At 47.6% G+C, this 21626-nt stretch overlaps 3 protein-coding genes and 1 pseudogene across 4 annotated transcripts; all 4 read right to left on the bottom strand.

The window, feature by feature from the left end:
• Window positions 1-642: 642 nt before the first annotated feature.
• On the bottom strand, window positions 643-11205 carry LOC100122541 (bone morphogenetic protein 4). Its single transcript, XM_001606098.5, has 4 exons — window positions 10119-11205; window positions 3285-3399; window positions 2260-2591; window positions 643-2180 (listed from the first exon to the last, which is right to left on the bottom strand). The coding sequence occupies exons 1-4, from the start codon at window positions 10371-10373 to the stop codon at window positions 1692-1694; spliced, it is 1191 nt and encodes a 396-aa protein (XP_001606148.4). The 5' UTR covers window positions 10374-11205; the 3' UTR covers window positions 643-1691.
• A 2559-nt stretch (window positions 11206-13764) lies between these two features.
• Window positions 13765-16156, bottom strand: GstD3 (glutathione S-transferase D3). The gene is made up of 5 exons (NM_001172443.1): window positions 15912-16156; window positions 15777-15835; window positions 15039-15180; window positions 14694-14861; window positions 13765-14627 (listed from the first exon to the last, which is right to left on the bottom strand). Exons 1-5 carry the CDS (start codon window positions 16047-16049, stop codon window positions 14481-14483), a joined length of 654 nt encoding a protein of 217 aa, NP_001165914.1. The 5' UTR covers window positions 16050-16156; the 3' UTR covers window positions 13765-14480.
• A 186-nt stretch (window positions 16157-16342) lies between these two features.
• On the bottom strand, window positions 16343-17981 carry GstD2 (glutathione S-transferase D2 pseudogene; annotated as a pseudogene). Its single transcript, NR_033330.1, has 5 exons — window positions 17822-17981; window positions 17688-17746; window positions 17493-17602; window positions 17252-17412; window positions 16343-17169 (listed from the first exon to the last, which is right to left on the bottom strand). The product of NR_033330.1 is annotated as a glutathione S-transferase D2 pseudogene (transcript).
• A 594-nt stretch (window positions 17982-18575) lies between these two features.
• GstD1 (glutathione S-transferase D1) lies at window positions 18576-21345 on the bottom strand (the record flags this gene model as incomplete). Its single annotated transcript, NM_001172442.1, is given in 6 exon segments — window positions 18576-18892; window positions 18972-19136; window positions 19209-19347; window positions 19426-19484; window positions 20261-20409; window positions 21245-21345. Coding segments are annotated over 5 exon segments (648 nt in total). The 5' UTR covers window positions 20402-20409; window positions 21245-21345.
• Between the last annotated feature and the right edge of the window lie 281 nt (window positions 21346-21626).

Raw genomic sequence — 21626 nt, 5'->3', positions numbered from 1 at the left:
GAAGAAGAGGAGCACAAGTGCATCAGTCGTCGCCGAGCACACGTTTCGGCCGTGTCGAAAACAAGGGGAAGCATCGACGATACAACGCCACCCGGACAACGATTCCCTCGGCCCAGTTCACGGAAGCATGTTACAGCCGCATTTCCACATCAACGGCTGCGGCGGCGGTGGCTCAGATTAAACAAACAGCATTTATATATAAAACGCTCTGGTCGTCGTCGTAGCGCTGTCGCTGCAGAGCTCTATACTCCCGATATCACGTCCGTGGAATTCCAATAAGCAGCTAATTCAACGCAGAGAGAGAGAGAGAGAGAGAGAGAGAGAGAGAGAGAGAGAGAGAGAGAGAGAGAGGCGCCAGAGGTCAACGCGCTTGGGAACAACAGCTGTACGGAGAGAGTTATGTCCACTTCCTCGTCGATCGCGGCTCTTTGTCGCGGGGGATTTTTCAGGCTTTTGTCGATTCTCGCGGCGCCGCCGGAATTGGCCCTGACGAGGAGCGCAGAGGAAAGGAGTCTATATTATTGCCGCATGCGCGGAATTTCAAACTCTCGCTGCTATATGTAATACACGCGGCTCGCGCGAATCTTCAGGAAGCTTGTGTTGTATCGGATGTAGTGGGATGAAGAAGAATTGAGACGGAAATTTTTTTTGCATCTTGCTTTCGGATCTTTTATTCGTCTGTCTGTTGTGGATTTCAAGAATGGCTGACATCTCGATAATATGCGCGTGTTATAAAAAATCGTCGACACACGTGGCTTCAAGTCTTTCGGCAAATCGTGCGCAAAAACGTGACTTTTTATTGTACAAAAAACGATCCTGTGTGCTCCATCGGACACGTTTACAAAATATACGACACACGCGCACACGCATACCCACACACGCAATGAATATCGTACAATCTACACTTTGATTCAATAAATTACTAAATATAATGATGATAGTTTATAATATAGACGTACACGTATATTTAATATGTAATAATAATAATGATAGTATATGCAAGCTTGACATATATTTATAGATACACATACATAGAGCTACGAGCTAATAATAGCGCGGTGTAAAAAAGTCCATACACGAATGTCAAGTGTCTATACATCGCGAATGAGTAAAGAGAGAGAGAGAGATAGAGAGAGAGAGAGAGAGAGAGAGAGAGAGAGAGAGAGAGAGAGAGAGAGAGAGAGAGAGAGAGAGAGAGAGAGATAATAATGTACAAAAAGGGCGTATGGCTTGGTCACTGAAGAGTCGAAGATGAGTCGAATGTCTAAAATTACAATAGTATAGGAGGCACACATCATACAGAACTCACGGGCAGTAGTACGTATAATAATATGTACAGAATAATAACGTAACAGATGAGTGGGGGTGTAGAGGAGCATATAATACAATGATTGCGTACAGTATATAGAAACTCTTAATTAAAAAAATCATAGCGCAAACAATAAATATGTTAATAATATCACAGTTGAAAAACACCGGCGGTGGCGGCGGCGACGGCGCACACTGAGGAGGAGGACGGGGAGAGGAAGGAGGGAAAGAGCACTACAGTCATCGTCGTCGGCGGCGGGAAGAGAAGAAACCAAAGGACATTCAATTATCGAGCATACAAGGAGCTGAGAATTTGAAGAAAGAAGAAAGAAGAGGACGGAAGTGATATGTGCGCTGCAACGCAGTATAAACGTCCCGGGCGCTCAGGAGCAAGCGCACTCGAGGACGCGCATGTCCTTCCAGTTGGAGACCTTGAGCTTCGTTGCGTCGTTCTCGTCGAAGTAGAGGATCTCGAGCTCAGCGAGCTTACTGGGAGCGCAGCAGGGCCGCGGCGCCTTCTTCCGGTCCTCCTTCCAGATGAGGCTCTGGAGCAGCGCGTGATGGTGCGCCGGATTGTAGCGGGGCGGACAGCGACCCTTGCAGTAGCCGGCGTCGAAGTTCTTCGGCTGGATTATGAAGTCGAAGCCCTCGAGGTCCTTGAAGGTGACGCTCATGTGGTGTCGGCAGCACTTCTTTGACTCGCCCCGGCACTCGGTGCGACGGCCGCGATGAAGGGACATCAGTTGCTGCTGCTCTCGAGCCGAGCGCTTCGTTCGCTCGTGCGGCCAGATCTCGTCGTCGTTGTCCGGGTAGAAGGCGTGGATGTTCAACGCGGCCGAGCTGGCGCGAACGTTGCGCGAGGGTACTCCTTTCTGGCAAAGAGAGAAGAAGACGCTCTTCGTTAGGGAGATAAGATATTCAATTTAGTCAAGAAACGAATCCGATCCTCACCTGCAGTCTAATCAGTTGAAGCGTCAGCTGGAGCTCCTCGCTGCCGCCCAGAGCAGCGGCGACCTCCTCGCTGATATCTAACTCGAGCCATCGCCTCTGCAATCGGCTGGCCAATTGTCTGAGCGGCTGCCTGGTGAGGAGTCGTCGCCTCGAGCCTCTTCGTCTCCTGTACAGCCTGACCTCGAGCTCGTCGTCGTCGGGCTCCTCGTGCTCCAGCAGTAGCCTCAACGTCGCCGACTCGACGAGAGCGTTATCCTTATTCTCTATGGACAGTGGGAAGTTCAGTCTGACAGGCTCGTCTCGCCTGGTCGCAAGCGTGGGCGGCTCCTCCTCTGAAAAAGCGCGGCCAGATCAACAAGAGCGTCTCCCATTTTCTCCGTACGGGCGTTAATACCGCGCAAACACTCGAAATACGCGCGCGCTGTCTCTCTCTCCTTATCGCGCGGCGCTTTACGAGTTTTCGCGAGGTGTACCCGTTTATTTTCGCACCTACGATAGAGACGGCCGGAAACTCTTCTCTAATAGACCAAGTCGTGTAAATTGAGGATGAGAGAAAAAAAAAGATAGCCGCGCGCACGCGGGCAAAAAGTGGAATTTCGATGCGAAGTAGTGAATCAGTTGAAGATATATAATGTTTACGTTGGAGGCGGCCAATAATAGTTTGGCATTCCGCGAGGTGTAACTGCAGAATCGAGAAGAATCCGAGTTATGCGGGGAGAGAGAACGATTGCGCGCTCTGATACATGCCCCCCGAATACAAGGCATCGCTCCGCGGCCGCGTGTGAATCAACCGCGCGCCGACATTTACTCGTCAGCTAGAAATAGATTTTAAAATCGCCCCGGAGAGCTTTCTCGCCGCCGACGCGCTCTTCTTTCCGGCATGTGTATACGTATGTATATAGCGATTCTCGCGTACCATTTCTCCCTCTGCAGCACATATAGCTATGGGAGGAAAGAGCCTCTGTACAGAGAGCAGCAAAGCGAGAGTTAAACGCAATTATATAGCGCGCGGAGAATCCACTTACCCGTGGCGTACATTGTAAAAAGTCTCCTTTGCCGGGCGTCTCCTTCGGCCGAGCGGCGTAACCTCGTCAGGTACTCCCTGTGCGCCCGCTCGTACTCGGCTTGACTTACGTTCGCCTGTGAGGAACAGAAAGTGATGAGAGAGTGAGAAAAAATGAATTGCCGATCATTAGCCGCGCGTGCACTTTGCACTTATGTACCGAGCTTTTACTCGCTCGCTCGCGAGTGTCCCATATTCGGAACTAATGTCTTCTTGATTCTTTTTTCTCGCGAGAAAAAAGCGAGCGCTCGGAAATTAAAAGCTGTACTATACGCGTTTGCCGTGTGTGATTACGTCGGGGCGAGAGGAGAGAGGCGGCGGCGACAGACAGGACCAAGACAAAGGAGCCGAGTCTGAGTGCGAGGGGCGAGAAAGGACTCTGTCAAAGGGATTCCGTGATAGGACGAGCGAGGGAGTCGTGACGAAGTGTCGAGTGTGTGCTTGTACTCCTTTTTTCTCAAGCGAAATGTGTATACGTCGCACGATTATAAAAGACGCCCGCATCATCGAGATATGTATTATATAGATGAAAGGGAATATCTCGCGTCGATGGAAAAGCGCAATCGAGTCAACGATGCTCAGCCCGTATAACAATATCGTTCCGAGCGTCGGCGTCAATTTAAACGCGCTGTATCATACATACGCCTAAACTATATGAAATCGAATTAAAGCCGTTTAAAACGCAAGCATTCGTTATTAGGCCCCTTTTCTTCAAAAGCGCGCGCGCTTTTCAAACGGGGCTTATCACCACGTACGTATTCTTATATGTGTGTATAATAAGCAAAGGAAAGCTGTATGTAGTAGAATATTCAAGTGTGTTATCTCTCGACGTCTGGTTTTGTCGAGTTGCCGGTCGAGTGCACTCTTAGCGTCACGACGTGTATAACACACTCGACTCCGAGAAAAGCTCCGCGACAATGTAACAACGTGTGTGTGTATATTAGAGGTCACCCAGCGTTTTTGTTTTTCCGCCTCGTATTATCGACTCTCTGCAGTCTCGAGCTTTTGTGCGAAACTTTGCGAGTCGCATCGTTAATTCATAATCGCCCGCTACTGGACGACAAGAGAGAGAGAGAGAGAGAGAGAGAGCTTATACGACACGATTTAGCAACGCGCTTATTCAGGTCGCAGAGAGATGATTGACGCCGCCGCGCGCGCGCACATGTGTTTATTGCCGCTGTATAATGTACGATAGTCGCTGTACGTCCTGCATCGGCTCTTGTTTTTTTTCCCTTCGATTTTTGGAATGTCTTGTAAGACGCTGCTTAGCAATGCTAATTCGATACGATGGTATAGTGTATTTTTTTTACACTACGGCGCGTATGTAAAAGAAAGATCAGGATGTATCGCTCGATGTATTATGCATCGGCCGCGTGTGTATTGTACATAGTGTACATGGAAGAGTTAAATCCGTGATCGATATTGTTCGCGTCGATTTCGCTTCTCCGGATAATCCCCGGATGTTTGGAAAAACCGAGAAAAATCGTCGATTTATGCTTATACACCTCCGAATTATTATACGAGGAATCGAAACAGGTGGAAAAGAAGAAGCGCGTCATCGCGGCGATTTAAATAAAAACACGTTATATACGCGCGTGCCCCACATTATTCCGCAGAAATGTTCATCATTCACTTGATATATACTCGGAACCGGTGCGCGGGGCGTATATAACTATACGATAAAAACAGGTTGTGCGATCGGCCAATCAATAAAATTCAATTCGATATTATCGCCGCGGCAAATTTTTCTTGGAGCTAATAGAATAACGCGTTATAGAATGATAGGAGTCTGATGCACTTTTTCGAAGCTAAGCGATCACGCCGAGGCGTATATTATAAAGGGCCGGCGCGCGGTAGCTAATCAATTCGGCGAAGTGGCTACATAAGCGCCGTTTACACAACGCGCACGAGTAGTACTGTATGGTCATTATTATTAGCCGCGACGTGCGTGCGCGCATAGATGACTCAGTGGAGAAGCAGCCAATTCGCACGACTTCCGGATTATATACGTATCTATCTCTAGCGATCTTTTCCGTTTAAAGTTTCGCCGCAAGTGTATAATTGATACGAAGGACGTTGCGCCCTTCGCTTGGAATCTTCTGTAAAACGGTCCACGTTATCATCTGCATATATACACGCGGTGAAAGTTGCGGGCGGTCAGTAGCTACGGCCGCTGACGTCATCGATTTTTTCATCTTCGAACACACACAACCGCAAACTTTCACATGAATCGATCGTACAATACACGAGGAGCTATAAAATAAAAACGATAAGCCAGAAACGTACACACGAGCACTATCTCATTCGTAGAGAGAGAGAGAGAGAGAGAGAGAGAGAGAGAGAGAGAGAGAGAGAGAGAGAGAGAGAGAGAGCAGACCGCGGAAGCGAATCATCAAGCGCGGGTTCAGCTCTATCTCGGTTATTATAACGTTCACACGTCGTCGCGAGCGAGGCGCGGATCTCGCGCTCGATAAGCCCGCGAGAATATGTGCGAAGAACTAGACGTCGTATCCCGCGGCTCTTCTCGACTTGCCGAGAGATTAAAGCAAACTATCGGCACCTTGGCCTAAATTCCTCGAAAAAAAGCGCCGCCGCCGTCGTTATGAAATTGGAGGTGTGAATCTTGCGAGAATTTCGTGGAAGAGTATGTATATGTAATAGTTAAGCGTTATATGCAGTTATCGTAGTTTTTTCGACATACCAGAATATATCCAGCCGTCGTTTGGGAAATCGTGAAACTCGCGTGGGAGGCTTTTGAAAGTTCCGAGGCGCCGACGAGGATGACTAGACGCTTCTTTCTTTCCATTCACGTGTGTACGTGTTGTTCGGATACGCGGAGAGGAGCATAAGGAGCTCCTTGTTTTCCAGAGACAGGCTTGACCCAAATAAATTCTAATGCAGCTTTTGTCGCCGCATAATAATGCGCCAAGAGTTATACACGCCGAGTATGTAAGAGATGTTTGCTATTGATGCGCGAGATACGAGCAATTACCGGCCCCGCTCTCGCAGATGAAGAAATAACCTTTCGGCGTGCGCGCGGCTCCGTGTAATCCGCGAAGACTCATTACTCATATTTACCTCTTCCCTTCGCCTTCTTCTTCCTCTTACACGTTCGAGCTTTTTCTCTCTTCTCCCCTTATTCCATTATATATCCGCGCGGGACTTTTTTCGTGTTTGCTTTGAAGCGCGCACTCGTCGCTGTGCGCTCGATGGGTTAATGAGATCTTTAATGTGCGTCTGTGTTTGTGGGAGGCTTTGAGCGTTTTAACAGTGTACTCACGCGAGCGAGAGATGCTCATCCGAAAAATTTAATTGCACGACCGGAGAAAGTCTCTCCTTTACAATTACGAGTTGATTAAAGCGAGACACTTGGAATTTCAATATATAGCTTTTGTTAATCATTCTCAACGCGCTTTTCTCTTCCTATCCATAAATTCGAAAGCCACGATCTATCCCTATTGCGTCAGCATGATAGAGAGAGAGAGAGAGATCCAAATTCTGTTACAATCCTTATACACCTCGTAAATCTAGCGCGCTTTCAAATTAATGGCATCATCCCACCGCGCTGACTGCTTTACAACGACGAATGTCATCGATAAATAAGGATCACTCAAGAGAGCCGAGAGAGTGAACGGCCTGTGCTGCAGGGTGTGTGTGTGTGTGTGTGTGTGTGTAAAGCCATTTCCAGTTTCGTGCAGCAGCTACTGAGGTCGTTCTCGCGAGGCTACACGCACCGGTACACACAGGCCTTCGAGGAGAGCTACACACAGCTTTAGAGAGAGAGAGAGAGAAATCGATCGTGATTTCATTCGCGCTTCCCGAATATCTAACCTGCGCCGTGAGAGAGTGAGTCAGAGACGCTATACACATGTGAATCATCGTTCCGAAGTGGATCCACCTGCAGCGCGGTGATAATATATATATAACACTATAGACTGCAGTGTATACAGTGAAAGTCGCTGCAGCGAATTCCAAAAAGCCGCGGCAATGATATTATCCTATGCTCCAGCGCCGATGGCATTCCTCGACGGCATTCCACAGACTCGACTCCCGCCGATCTCTCTCTCTCTCTTCGATGCGGAGCAGTGTGTGTGTGTACCACATAGAGAGCCTCGAAAATCCACGTGATAATAACAAAATCGCCGGCGAGAGGTGCTTATGAGAGTAAGTAATTCTCCTCGCGCCGACACAAACGCGGCCCGCGAGCACAGAGGGAAGAATGCTCTTTCCAACTCTCTCTCCGTGTGTACTTTAATTATGCAACGAGTCGCGTACACACACACACGCCAGACTCTCGGGAGAGAGAGAGAGAGAGAGAGAGAGAGAGAGAGAGAGAAAGAGAACGAGTGCAGCGGCCTCTTGTGTGACTGATGCAGTCCGGCGTGTGTCTGCAGCTCTCTCCGGCGGCGCATAATGCATCGCGCGCGAACGAAAAAAAAAAAAAGGAGCAGAAGAAGGAGCGCGCGACAACGGGGCGCTGATAATAAAAAGAGACGACTGCGAATGAAGTATTCACGTGTGTATAGCGGGGAGAGAGAGAGACGACTTTTCGACGCATAGACGTGTGCTGTAGTATACTCTGATCTTTGCTGCTCGGCGGCGCTTATTGTCGCTGTTTGCGTGTGTGTGTCCCTTTTGAAATTCACGGCGGAGGCTCTTCCTCGCTCTCTGGCATTGTCGAGTTCTCACGACTAAACGGGCCTATTTTCACTCGTTCTACGACGAGGGCTTCCGTTTCTGTCTTATTTTTCTCTGGTATTCCGTACAGCTACGCGTTTGCAAATATGAAGACGTCGTTGGGATCGAACGAGAGGCCCATAAATATTCGCGCGTGTTTTGGGTCCGATTTTTACTGCGGACCGTCGCCGCGGGGGCGCTTCTACCTATATTATAACGTGTACATCGTTAAAGATGCAGCTCGCGACGCTCTGGAATGCAGATTTGAATTTTCTTCCACTTTCGCCTATATAATAATAATCGAAGGAGGAGGTATATGACGGGATGATTTCACTTTTATAACAAAGTCGTTACGTCGACGATGAGCTCGTCGATTTTCATTTTTCACGCGAGACACGCGACGCGCTCGTAAGAAAATAATTTACCGCTATTTCACAAGCTATTTAACATTTTTGCGTCACTATGCTTGCGCGCGACGTTCGCAGCTGTAAAATCGCGAAATATTGCACACAAGAGGCATGTCCGTCGATACTTACTCGATGATCCACGAAAAGCCCGTACATATATTCGAGCGCGGCAGCGCAAGAACCGACACCTGTTGCTGCTATCCACATATATATATATGTGTGTGTGTCCCGCTCGCTCTCACACTCTCCCCGCGGTGTGTTCGTTACGCTTTTCGCTTAATTTCCTTTCGATCTTAGCCCGGCTCTTGTCATCTCGACTAGCGGTGCCTTACATTACACACACATGCGTCTCTCGTCGAAATCTAACGGCACACCTGCACCGCGCCGATCGATCACTTTTTCCCCGAGAATAATCCGAAACAAACGCGGCGTACAAGTATTTAAACGCGCAGACGTCGCAGAGAGCGAGGGAATAATCCGCAGAGTCGCGTGTGCGCCAAACGGCACAAAGAACAGAGTAAAAGAGAGCTGAAAAGACCGCGGCGCGTATTTATCTGCACAGGGGGAGGAAAGCTCGCGCGCTCGCGCAGGGCTTCTTATATACACGCGTTTTCGTTATCAAGATCCGCAGGCTTGCAGCCCTTCCGCGGTGCCAACGAACCAACCGCTAGTCTCTCTCGGGTCTCTCGGTGTGTGTGTGTGTGTGTGTGTGTGTGTGTTTGAAGCCAACAATTTTTTCTCTCTCCCTCCCGAGAGCGACCAGTGGAATGCGCGCGCGTTTGTGTGTACCGATGTCGCATGTCGGATGGCCATGTGCAGGGCTTTATGTTCTCGGAATGTCTGTGTATTATCGTCGAGCTTTTTTTCCCCCGCTTGTGTGTGTGGCTGCATGGCTCGAGTGCTGCTGGAATTCATTAGCCGCTGCAGCCGATGAATTTTTTTTTTTTTTTTTGTCAGCGAGCGAGGATTCTATTATGGAGAAATCCGCTGATGGGCGAGCTTTCTAGAGAGAGGCTCGAGACGATAGTATGTGTGCGTGTGTGTAGTGGGGAGAGAGGCGCCTCGTTATCGGAAACGACGAGAGCGAATTGGGATTGAAAAACGGTCGCGGATACGTTATAGAACCGGAGCGTTATGGCCATTATAGATACGGATTAGCGAAGCCGTCGCCGGATGTTATACGCGAGAGGAATCTTGAATGAAAGTCTCCTCCCACATAATAGGAAGAGCAGAGAAAGAGAGAAGGAATTTTAATGGACAATAAAGATTCCTCCTCCTCCTCCTCCTCCTCCTTGCCGATGTTTGTATTTCGAATGAGTTATAAGCTGACCCGGCGCGCGCTTTTTTATTATAATACACACAGGTGTGTAGGCTTTTCGGGCCGCACAGGCAATCAGTGCAGCGGGTCGTTATCGATGATGTATATAGGTGATCGAACGCCGCCGCCGGCTGTGGGGCTTCACTCTCTCGTCTGCGAATTTCCTCGTTTCGTCCGAGAAACAATGACGAAAATCGGCAGCGCTTTACACGCGAGTAAACAAGCGACGAATTTCGATTTATCACCCCCGATCGTAATCACAGCGCCGCGAATCGATAAGCCGCGCGCAACGATGAGTACATTAGTCAGGTATGCGCGTCAGCGATTAATCTAGCGTGTAAAAAAAAAAAAAAAAAAAAAAATCGGTATGTATAAACGTGCAATATGTACTCACTTTACTGGGATCCGGTATCCTGCGCAGTCCGAGAGCCTCGACCATGCTGGACCTGATGTCCTGCACACTAGCCGCTATATCGTTCTCCGGCACCGCAACGAGGGCCGATTCGGCAGCGTTAGCCAGGACGTGCAGGACGATCAGAAGGATTAGCAGTGGTACCGGCGGCAAGTCGGCCGAGCTCAGGATCTGCTGCTGCTGCTGCTGCTGCTGCTGCTGTTGACGAGTCTCGTGCTGCAACTCCTTGCAGCCCATAGCCGATCGCCGGCCGATCTTAACCGATCCGCCTCTCGCTTTTGCTTGATGCTTATCGGCGCTGCAGCAGCTTATCGCGGCTCATCTTTTTCCCTCGCGCACCGCCGATCTGCTGCTGTACCGGTACATCGCGATATCGCACTCTAATGGGACACACACTGCCGAGGACGCATCTCACTGTAGACGATGTGATGCAGCATTGACCGGTTTATATATGCGAGCGTTTAACGGGTACACGGGTGTACTCTGTCTGTCTGTCTGTCTGTGTGTATGTGTGTGTGTGTTTGTGTATGTGGAGTGGATGGAACGCGCTCTGCGAGTGCCGCGTGTCGACTGTTTGCTCGGACGCATCGGCCCCGAGTGTATATACACCGGCTGGTGTACTCTCTCTCTCTCTCTCTCTCTCTCTCTCTCTCTCTCTCTTTCTCTCTCTTTCTCTCCCGCCCTCTCGCGCTCGGCGCGCCAAGCGCTGCTGTATAACGCGCTCTCTCTCGCTTGCTCCTTGTTGTGCTATATATGCCCTCTCTCTTATTCCTTCCCGCTGATTGTTAACCGGGAGCTTCTTCTACTATAACTCATTCACGTGACTCACTTTAATTGCAAGCTCGCGCGACGCCTTTCATTCAAGACAGAGAGAGAGAGAGAGAGAGAGAGAGAAGCTTGCGTGCTTGCGAGCGGTGAGCTTCTCGGAATACGTACGTTGTAGGTATAACGGAAGGTGGGGCGACTGACGAAGCGGCTCGAGCCTGTATTTTCTCGCATCGCTGTATAAACTCTCCTCGTCGATTATAGTTCCGCGAGAGAGTTTTATATCTTATCTGTGCGTATAGAATGCTTGTAAGTGCGGAATATTTTTTAAACTTTATGCGCCCGCGATTAAATTCCTTCGCGATTTGAGAATTCCGGAGCGATGTGACGCGCGTTACGCAAGAGGGAGACACTTTTCGCTGTATACGAGTATAAACAAACCGCGACGATCGCGGCGCGATTCATGTGGTGTACGAGCTCTTTCTCTCTCTCTCTCTCTCTCTCTCTCTCTCTCTCGTGTATCGATAGCACGTCCCTCCGCCCGAATGTACTATACACGCATCCTCATCTCGATTACTTCATCCGAGCGCAGCATCGCGGCTGTGTGGATGTACTACACGCAGGTATGCTCGCCAAGGCTGTGCACATATACTTTTACTCCGTGTCGGCTTTAATTATTCCCGGGCATCAGCTCCGCGCGAGGGTTATGCTGTTGGGTGGTCCAGAGAGAGAGAGAAGGTCAACACTTGGCGCAGAGGACGTGCAGTGGGTAGGCTTCTTCCTTTTTGCCATAGTCTGTGCGCGTGTAGGTACTGGTTCTGTAATTTAACGCTGATTTTTAGCGATCTTAACGGCTTGCCAATTTGGCGTTATGGGCTTATCGAATGTACACTCTGCGCTCGTCGTGTCGCATTTTTTTTTTAAAATGGCCTGTATTATTGCTCGTTGAAATTCGCAAACGTCCAGAAACGCGCGCGACTTTCCCCGTTCGACAATAATAAAAGCCTCAACGCACCGGCGTTTCGTTGCATAACACGAAAAAAAATTGCTTATCCCTCCATCCTCTATATTATACTCTCACTCGAATATAGAAAAAGCTCTCGGCTGCGCGAGAGAGCAAAGTAGTGTTATTTTTCGAATACATATCCGCGTCGAATCGGGGATTCCCCTTTATTATTTCTCTGTTTTTTTCATCATCATCCGCGAGAACCGCCGTGTCCCCCTTCCCTATAACTCTATCGCTACTAAACTACGGCGCAGGTGCCCCCCCCCCCTACGTCGGTGCAACAGACTTTCCGGGAATTCTTTCGCGGCAATCAATGCGCCGCCGGCGGCCTTGCACTCTACAAACGTATTCGCGCTGGGACAATTATCGGAATGTGTCGACGATCGGCTTAAATTATGAACGTGTTTGGGTTATATCAGGCACGTAGCTCGTCGCGCTAATTTTATACGCGATGACCGGGAAATTATTCAAGGAGTCAATCACCCGATTGAGGAAAAAATATTTGGGAGGGATACTTATGGGCATCGACGCGAGTGGATCCCCGGAAATTAATTCACGTTACATACTGACGGGTAGTTAACTTTTTGAAAATCCCGACGATTCGCGCTCGCGCAGGTGACGTCATGAGCTCCATTCATCATGCACGCGACGGAACAGAATGAACGTGTGTACGCATCGCGGGCACGTCAGCTGTCCTCGTATAAATAGAGCTGCGCGCACATACTCGGGATAATTGGACAACAATAGAGAGAAGAGGCGAGCTTCTATTTTTTTTTTTCGCGAATCTTTTATCAAGCCACTATACTAATCCCGTTAATACGACGCAACATAGTAGAACGCATTCGAGGAAAGTCACAACCTTCGAAATTTCACACGTATATCGACTGATAGCCCGGCGGCGCGTGTCGTGAGCGCAATAAGGGGCTCGCGTGGGTGCGATGACTAAAGCCCTCCGGTGTATAAAGCGCCGCGAGGTCCTGGAATCGATTAATCGCAGGACTTCCAGGTACAGCACCTGTGCCTTTAGCAGACCGTATACTCGTCCTTATACACAACCAACAAGTGTCGCGCGGTGTGTGTGTGTGTGTGTGTGTGTGTGTGTGTGTGTGTAGAGCCGCGGTGCAATTAATATTATTACACCGATCGCATATTCGCGGTATTTCCCAGGACTGCGCAGTTTTTGCCCTGCGGAAAATCCTAGGCTTTGTATATCGCGTGCGGTATAGAGTCGATTGTATACAGAAAGGGCGGAGTTTTCCCTGGAAAAGCGCAGGGAATTCCTGCCGCGTTCCGCTGACCGCGAAACGTCGTTTTACGACTCTTTTTACACAGAGAGCAGCTGATGTGCATATACAATGTATAGAGCTAGATACAAGATCGAGGCTTACCGCTTTCGATCGAACCTGTGATTCACACAGAGTGAGAGCGAACGAGAGGAAGGAGAAGGAGGAAGAGAGAGAGAGAGAGAGAGAGAGAGAGAGAGAGAGAGAGAGAGAGAGAGAGAGAGAGAGAGAGAGATTTTAACGGATGCACCCGCGCGAGCTAATTTACAAGCCCGAATGCCCTCTCGGGCCTCTCGCGCGCGGCACCTTAAACGCTGCTATTTATAGGTACACGCGCGAGAGCGCGGATACTTTTATTATGCGCCGACGACGACGCAGGGGGAAAAACGGAAAAAAAAGACGAAGGAGTTCCGCTAAAAGCGGAATTACCCATCACGCGGCAGCGGCTCTCTACTGCTATTATTGTATATAGGCCTTACCTGTTCGCCTATTTCTCATCGTGACGACTCCCTCTCCCTCATTTTTTTTTTATTATACAAGTTCCCGGAAATGACGAAAATCGGCTATTCTTTGCATCCATAGAATATAGTTTTATTCTGCATATACATAATATTTACAGTTATTACAATCGTTGCATCAGGTGCGTCAACCGAGAAAAAAATAAATCAGGCCACCCCTTGTACTTCCCGCTTACGCTTTCTCACGGCGATTGCGGCCGGACACGGATTTGAAGCTCCATATACACCGGAGCCTTTTGCGGAGGCCCAACCTCGAGGAATGCATCGCCCGCGCGCGGAGAGAAAGGAGCGACGAGCGAAGGGCTTCTCTATTTTTAACGATCGCCCGGCGCGCGCAGCGTGATTTTTAGCCCAACGTAATGCACGCGAAACTGCAGCACCGCGGCTAAGGCTTCCTGTCGCCGCTTGGCATTTTTCTCCATTTTTTTTTTCTTTCTCGGGGGGTATAATACATCGGAGTGCAGGACATTTCAGGAGGCTGATGTCACCGGGCGCGTACGCGTATGAGTGTGACTTCATCAACGGTTGAACGGCCAAAGTGCTCGGTGCGTTATCGAGAAGAGTCACAAATCAAAGTGAAAGCTAAAAGTATTGTATACACTCTCTAAGTGCCGCGTCGTGCTGTGCATCTGTAAATTTAAGCCCCTATGGAGAAAATGATAAAGCCTCAAGATCTCTTTCGGCGCCAAGATTTCCGCCGTCTGCGCCGATAATAGACTAAGCTCTTCTTTCCGATCACGCATCCGAGTGGATAGCAATCGTGTTGCCACCATCAGTTTCCCTGCATCTCCTCGAGTATCCTCTTGAGATATTCGACTCCCTCGACGTTGATCTTCTTGTAGCCCGGCGTCGCGACTCTCGTCCTCTCGATCCACTTCTCCACGTTCTTGTACTTACCCTCCACTTCGAAGCCCAGTGCCTGAAACGGGACGTTTGGAAAAAATATTTTTCTGCAGCGTTAAAACAGGGTCGGATTTGTACGTACCTCGGCGGTGGTGACCGTCGCTATTATCGACAGGTCAGCTACGGTCAGATTCCGGCCCGCCACGTAATCCTGGCTCTCGAGCATTCGGTCTAGGATTCCGAAGGCGTCTTTCAGCTTCTCGTATCTCTCCGGGGAATGCGTCTCCTCTATCTTGAATATTACCGGGAACTATGCGATTTTCGAGAAACAAAGGACAAGCGCTTTAGGCTCGAATAAGTGAAATGTTATATAGTGCTGTTTGCGATAAAAGGACACGCGGGTAGGCTTAAACGATCGCTCTACCCATATTCCCGTAAATCACACATCAACGGGCGGTAAATATCAATTAAAAATCAATCATCCTACGTAATACTGCGCCATGGCTTTGAAGAGCGTGCCGATGTCGAAACTGAGCGCCTGATTGACGAGAGCTCGGCCGCTCGGCTCCGATGGCAAAATCCTCGAATTTTTACCGTACTTCTCCACCAGGTAGATCATTATGGCACGGCTGTAACAGTGAGAGAAACGATATTTAGCGGTTTCTCACGTATAACGCGAGAGTGAATAAAAAAAGAAATAATAAATAAAAAATAAATAAACGGTATCTTATCTCTCGTCGCTCGCGTGTCTATTCTCGTTACGCGCTGCATTGTAATGACTCAGAAGTTATGCAAGTTGCTTGATGTATTACCGATACGCCGATCCGCGGGAGAGTTTATCTCGTCGCGCGCGCGGTTCGCATTGTGCCTTATGATGGAGCGATGTATAAATACAGTGTAACTGTGATGCAGCCGAAGACAATAGTGCAATTTTTTTTAGAATTATTCTGGGGAAATAGTAACGAGTGGCACACGGTTTGCTTTACGCGCTGATTATTTTTACCGTGTATTATTTTTAGAAAACAATCGGATTTTCGGAATAGTGCGCGAGTAACGATGGTTGACACATTTTTCGAAGACGGGTGGAAAACCACGAAGTCGCGCCACCTGTCGGTGCGACTTCTCGGCGGGGTTAGAGTAGAGATCGTCGTTCTCCGCGTATCGACGGTCGGTAAACGCGAGCTCTCGTGAGCTTCGATGAATAATAAACAAAAGCTCGACCAACCTTTCTCCAAGTTTGAAATCCCCGTCGACGAGGAACGGTATCTTCTTCTCGGGGTTGATCTGAAACATCGTGCGCGTGTGGCTTATTCTTCTTGTACCTTAACAATTGAGAATAAAAATTCAAGAATATACAGACCTCCTCGTACTCCGGGCTGAGGTGTTCGCCTTTGAAGACGTCAATAAAGTTGAGCTTCAACGGAACGCCGATGTAGTGGGCCGTCAATCGGACCGCGCGACAAGGAGGACTGTTTGGCATGTGATAGAGTTCTATCATGTTTTTATCGATGAATTACTAGATTTAAGAGATTTAAATGTTGCGGAGGACTGTTGCAAGCTCGTTACAATGTTGCGTCTGTCGCGAAAGCTCAACAATGATGTACTGACAGCTTATGGACTCGTCTTTGTAGTCGTTTTGCCAGCTTGTGTCTAGGGCACAGTCGATACTCCAATGTCATGCTATAGACATGCTCTACAGAGACTCGCTGTTATTCGACCTCGTCTATGTGTTCAAGCAGTTCTCGTGTGCAAATTACTGCATCGGAATGTAGAGAAATACAGGGCCACAACTGCAGTTTGAAACGATTGAATTTTATTTGGAAATTTTTTCAAATACAAATGACAGTTCCGGAAATTCATTGCGGGGTTCTTTGCTGCGATTGGCAGTTATGATCGAGCCCATAAGCGATTGCCTGTCATGGTCTAGGTGGGCATACAGCGCAACATTGCAAGTCATGCTTATTGACTTTTTAAGGATCACGTCGATGACGTGTCTGACGATATAACTCGCTTTCTCTTTTCAAATTAGTTGAAGTTATCTGTATATTATTATTTAGACACTGATGAGTAATTATTATTTGATAATTATTTATTTGCTTAAGAGGGTCAAGATTCTGTATAAAAAGCCAGACACGCTATAATATACTTGATTAATTACCACAGGAATTAAATTTCGAATGAAAAAATTGCAAATTATAATAGAACTGTTTACATGCTTTTCACGCGATCTATCAGTATTGTTGTATTGTATAGAGTCAATTAACTATTTATCCTAATTTGTATATTCACGCTCTTCAAGTAACGAACTATATCATGTATGTATAGTTGGTCCTACATGGGTACCTACTGTACAGGTAACCATTCGGCTATTCATTCGACCGTCTGCCGAGCTCGAGACAAGTCTAGTTTATCTCGCCCTCTCAACTCCAGTTATTAAATAAAGCTAGATTCTAAGTTATTCGCTACGAGTTATTTTATTCGCTACCTTGGGTTACTTCAAGTATTTTGTAGCTTTTCAAGCCCTCTTCGTTGATTTCCTTGTACTTTGGCACTTCTGACTTGACCCGCGCAAACCACTTGCTGACCTTCTGGTACTTGCTAAAGTCGAAATCGAACACCTGAAACGGAGTAAATCACAAATCGTTGTTAGAGCTTTTATTCGCGAATGCCCAAGTTCGAAGTTATTGAAATGATAAGTACCCATAAGTTGGAGAGCGTGCACTGAAGCACAATGTCGGCTATGGTGAGATTGTCTTCAGCCACGTAGAGTTCTGTTTCTCGAGGAAATTCTCGAGGTGAGCCAGGGCCTCGTGAAGCTCTTCGATCGGAGCTGCGGGTTCTTTCAGTCAGATTGGACGTAGCTGAAATCGAACAGGATAGAAATAGTTAAAAAATTTTATTTTAATATTGAACAAATACTGTTCGTATACGAAGGTCTTACGAAGCAATCGAAGAAGGACTGATAAAGCGTGGCCAGGTCGAAGAACAGTCGCTGATTAACGACTGCACGCTTCGTCAGGTCTTTCATCCAGATACTGGCAAATTGCCCGACTATAACAAAATCGATAATCGAATAACCTGAAATCTATCGGTAAACGCGTTTAAGTTTGAGAAAAACAAGACCGATTCAACGCACCTTTCCGACAGATAAAATCCATTGTCATCGAGTACGGGAACCGCGTGTTGTGGATTCATCTGCAATTAATCAAAGGAAGAAGCATTAGCTACTAACGTTTCAAACGATTATCAATTAAGTTCATATCCGCTTACTTTGAGGAACTCGGGACTCCGGTTCTCACCGGCCATCATGTTGACGTATTTCAAGTTGAGGTCGATACCAAGAGCTGCGGCGACAAGGACCGCTTTCCGGCACGTGGTACAAATCGATACACGATACACGTCTCGGCTGTCAATAAAGAACTGACGAAGTATAAGTATAGTGTCATCTAGTCGGCTTTTAAGTGAGCAGACCGGTTGTTCGCGATATGTATGTAGGTGTATTGGAGTGTATAGTGGGCAGAGTGTTCCGGTGCTATCATGAGTTGGCGAAAAAATATTTTAGTTTCTTCCTTATGACGATGATTTTTAGCTTTGGAAAAATTGCGGTATTGTGTTTGACCACAGTCTAATACAGATAAACATGCTTCAGCTAAAGCACTTATTCTACTAATAAATTTGAATGATTCAGGTGATGAATCACTAGGAGCGGCTTTCTAAATAATGTGTGAATATACTAAAATTCTGGGTATGATAACTTTACAGTTCGCAGACATCTATGCGCCCTTATGTCGGTAAAGTGGTTCCCCAGTCTTTCAATTACTGTTATGCGCACTAACTTACGATGGCAAAAAGATTCCTAATTGATCTCATAGGGTCATTTGTGTCAACTTACAAAAAAGAGCAACTTAAGTGATCAACTAATTCCTTCAGAACTATACAAAGCAACGTTTTGAATTTCCCAAGTCCAAAAGCTAAATCGACCTCGAATGGCAGACGCTGGATAAGATAAACAAAAGCTGGTATGAACGTTTCAAAAGTTTTTATTCATTCAAATAGTGCAAAAATTTCGAACTACGACATAACACGATAATTAATGGACACATACTCTAGGAATGAAAGTATATCACATGAAGTAGTACGGGTGCCTTTTAATAATTTATAAATAATCGAGAGTATTAGCGTTGACTGGCAGGCGATCTACTTCTTCTTGAGCTGCTCGATGAGAGCCTTGAAAGCCTTGAGACCTTCTCCGTTGGTCTGCTCGTATTTCGGCGCCTCAGCCTTAACCCTGTCGAACCATTTGGCAGTGTTCTTGTACTTGCTGACGTCGACGTCAGTAAACTGTAACGAAGGAGTAATGAGCGATTGATGCGAAAATACTATAATTAGTTTTTTCGGGTAACGGAACGGTTATACATACCGGGAAGTTTGAGTAAGTGGTGGCGGTGAGCAGGTCGGCGATGGTCAGGTTGTTGCCAGCCAGGTATTTCTGGCCGTCGAGGAAGGTCTCGAGGAATTTCAGGTTGTCGTGGATCTTCTGGAGCTTGTCCGAGTCGGCTGGTGCTCCACCGAAGATTTGAGGGTACTGAAATCAAAGCGTCGTCTCGTTAACCTTCCGAAGGCGAGGGTCATCGTTTCGAGTTCAAAATAAACTCACGAAGTAGTCGGCGAACGATTGGTACAGGCCCAAGTCGAAGTACAGTCGCTGGTTGACGACGGCGCGCTGCTTCGGGTCCTTGGGGTAGAGCGAGTCGTTCTTTCCGTACTTATCGGCCAAGTACTGGCAGATGGCTCGGCTAAAATATATAAATAATCGTTTTACTCCCATCTCCACTCATTATCATTATTTCTAGAGAAAATTAAGCGTCCTTCACCTCTCCCACAGGTAGAATCCATTGTCGTCGATGGTGGGCACGGAGTGCTGTGGGTTCATCTGCAAAGCGAGAAAAAACGAACGAATAAGCATGACTCGTCGTATTTTCCGAGTAGCTCACACGTACTGTCGTGCACGAGACATTCTATGTAATTAGCCGACGCGAAACGAGCATAAAACCGACAAGGCCGTTCGCATTACCGCAGCGAGAAGTGCGAAATGATTACACAGTATCTCTCTCTCTCTCTCTCTCTCTCTCTCTCTCTCTCTCTCTCTCTCTCTCTCTCTCTCTCTCTCTCTCTCTCTCTCTCTCTATCTGTTTGCTTAGGCTTCTATTCATTTTTTTACCGCATTTTCACTGCGCACAGGACACGACTCGCGCGAGTATTGATGCGTTCCGTTTTTCGCGGATCGATCGTCTCGCAGGTTCGCATACTCAATGTACAATGCACAGCGGCTGGACTCGCTGCTTTTCTTCGCTGGAATATATCTTTTGTTTGATTTCCTTACGATATCTAGCCGTTGCGGCTATATCAATTATTAACGCGAAGGTATAGAGTTTGCCCCAGATTCGATTTTCTTTTTTTTTTTAATTCGTTCGAACTTTTATCGATCGATGGAAATAGCGCTGATTCTTCGTTCCGAGTGTATAATAGCGGTGAGGAAAAAAAATTTTACTGCTTCTGCGTAATCGCGTGTAAATCTCGGTTACGCGTTGTATACTCAGCGATCCTGTGGAGCGTAACGCTTTTTTCTCTCTTTTTCTGTATTGATTTACCCATGAACTGAATCGCGACGATTGTGAAATTTTGTTTGATGTATGCGAGAATACTTGCCTTGATGAATTCGGGCTTGAGGTGCTCCTTGGCCATGAGGTCGGTGTGCTTGAGGTTGAGCTCGACGCCGAGGGCAGCGGCGACCAGTCGGACGGCCCTGCAAGGGGCGCTTCCGGGAACTTGGTACAGATCGACCGGCATCTTCGATTCTGAAATTTAATTTAAATCATACAATAAGGTTAAATTCCAAAACGATATCTTTCCTTACTTTCGCTTTACCATACAGTATAACGTGTGTGACACACACACACACACACACACACACGGGAAAAGGGAAGTGCGGTCGTTTCCACGCATAATCGCTCGGATATGGGAGCGGTTGCAACGAGGCGGTCTCCGCGAGTGCCTACGCACTCGATTGGACGCATTCCAAGAGTCGAGCTATGCGTTGCATATATTGTTTTATCTGTAAAACCGGTTGCGTTTGTAGCATGTTCCGATGGCCATGTATAATGCCGATGACATCCTTTCTCTTTGTGTGTAATACGGAGGATTATAATCGAGAGGTTACATTATACACTTCTGATTACGCACAGCGGCGTCAACTGCTGTATCCGAGTCAGTGTAATTGTTTATCTCGGCGATATTTTCCTCGAGAGCAGCGCGATGTCGGTGTTATAGAAGCGAGTGTGAATTGCGAATTATTAGACAGCCATCTCTGCGGAACTTCAAGGTTTTTCGCTGTCTCTTTTGTACGAGCGGCTCTGCGCGTGAACAAATGGCTCTGTGGTCTAATTTAATGGTTTTGTATCAATCGTTTATTTCACGCATATTACGCAATACATCGTAATCTCCTACACTGTTGCACTGCAGAGTGGTCTAAAATTCGAGACACCGAGAGCAAAGGCGTATAACTCGTCAATAAAAGCATCGCCGAGATAAGATAAAGTATAAATGGCACACACGACGACGAGACAATATTGCGGATACTATTAACACACGAGACTAACTATAGATTAAAATAAAATAATAGCAAACACTCACAGTTTCTGGAGAGGAAGCGTCGAAGTGAAAAATCAACGATCAAAGTCGAGTAGATACACCGTAGGTCTGCACTGTGCAAGAGTCGCGAACGGTCTAGCAGCGCAACGTTTCCAGCCGCGACGTTTATAAACTCGGCAATATAGCCGGCTTGGCCGCACCGGCAAATCGCCGGCTCCACAGCCACACGCACACATACGAGGAACTTGATTGCTCACAGAGGCGGTCTCTGTGCGAGCGAAATACTCGACTCATGGAGATACCGAGCGGTAGAGTGGGCTAGTCATGGTACGATATCATCACTCTACGATGTTTCTCGTCGCTACGTATACTCTCGGCCGGTACCCACACGTACGTGTATAATGCGTACGTGAGAGGCATCGGA

Source organism: Nasonia vitripennis, chromosome 5, assembly GCF_009193385.2.
Source record: "Nasonia vitripennis strain AsymCx chromosome 5, Nvit_psr_1.1, whole genome shotgun sequence".
Lineage (NCBI taxonomy): Eukaryota > Metazoa > Arthropoda > Insecta > Hymenoptera > Pteromalidae > Nasonia > Nasonia vitripennis.
This window is presented reverse-complemented; position numbering and strand designations above follow the sequence as displayed.

Bases quoted from the DNA above. Each gene is read 5' to 3' on its own strand.
- LOC100122541 (XM_001606098.5), bottom strand. From the start codon at position 10,373: ATGGGCTGCAAGGAGTTGCAGCACGAGACTCGTCAACAGCAGCAGCAG. The intron at 3,400-10,118 runs GTGAGTACATAT...TGTTCCTCACAG, and splicing joins GGATACCGGATCCCAGTAAA to GCGAACGTAAGTCAAGCCGA. The intron at 2,181-2,259 runs GTGAGGATCGGA...TCTCTTTGCCAG, and splicing joins TTCAACTGATTAGACTGCAG to AAAGGAGTACCCTCGCGCAA.
- GstD3 (NM_001172443.1), bottom strand. From the start codon at position 16,049: ATGATAGAACTCTATCACATGCCAAACAGTCCTCCTTGTCGCGCGGTC. The intron at 15,181-15,776 runs GTTGGTCGAGCT...TCACTGTTACAG, and splicing joins GATTTCAAACTTGGAGAAAG to CCGTGCCATAATGATCTACC. The intron at 14,862-15,038 runs GTAGGATGATTG...AAAATCGCATAG, and splicing joins AAGCCATGGCGCAGTATTAC to TTCCCGGTAATATTCAAGAT.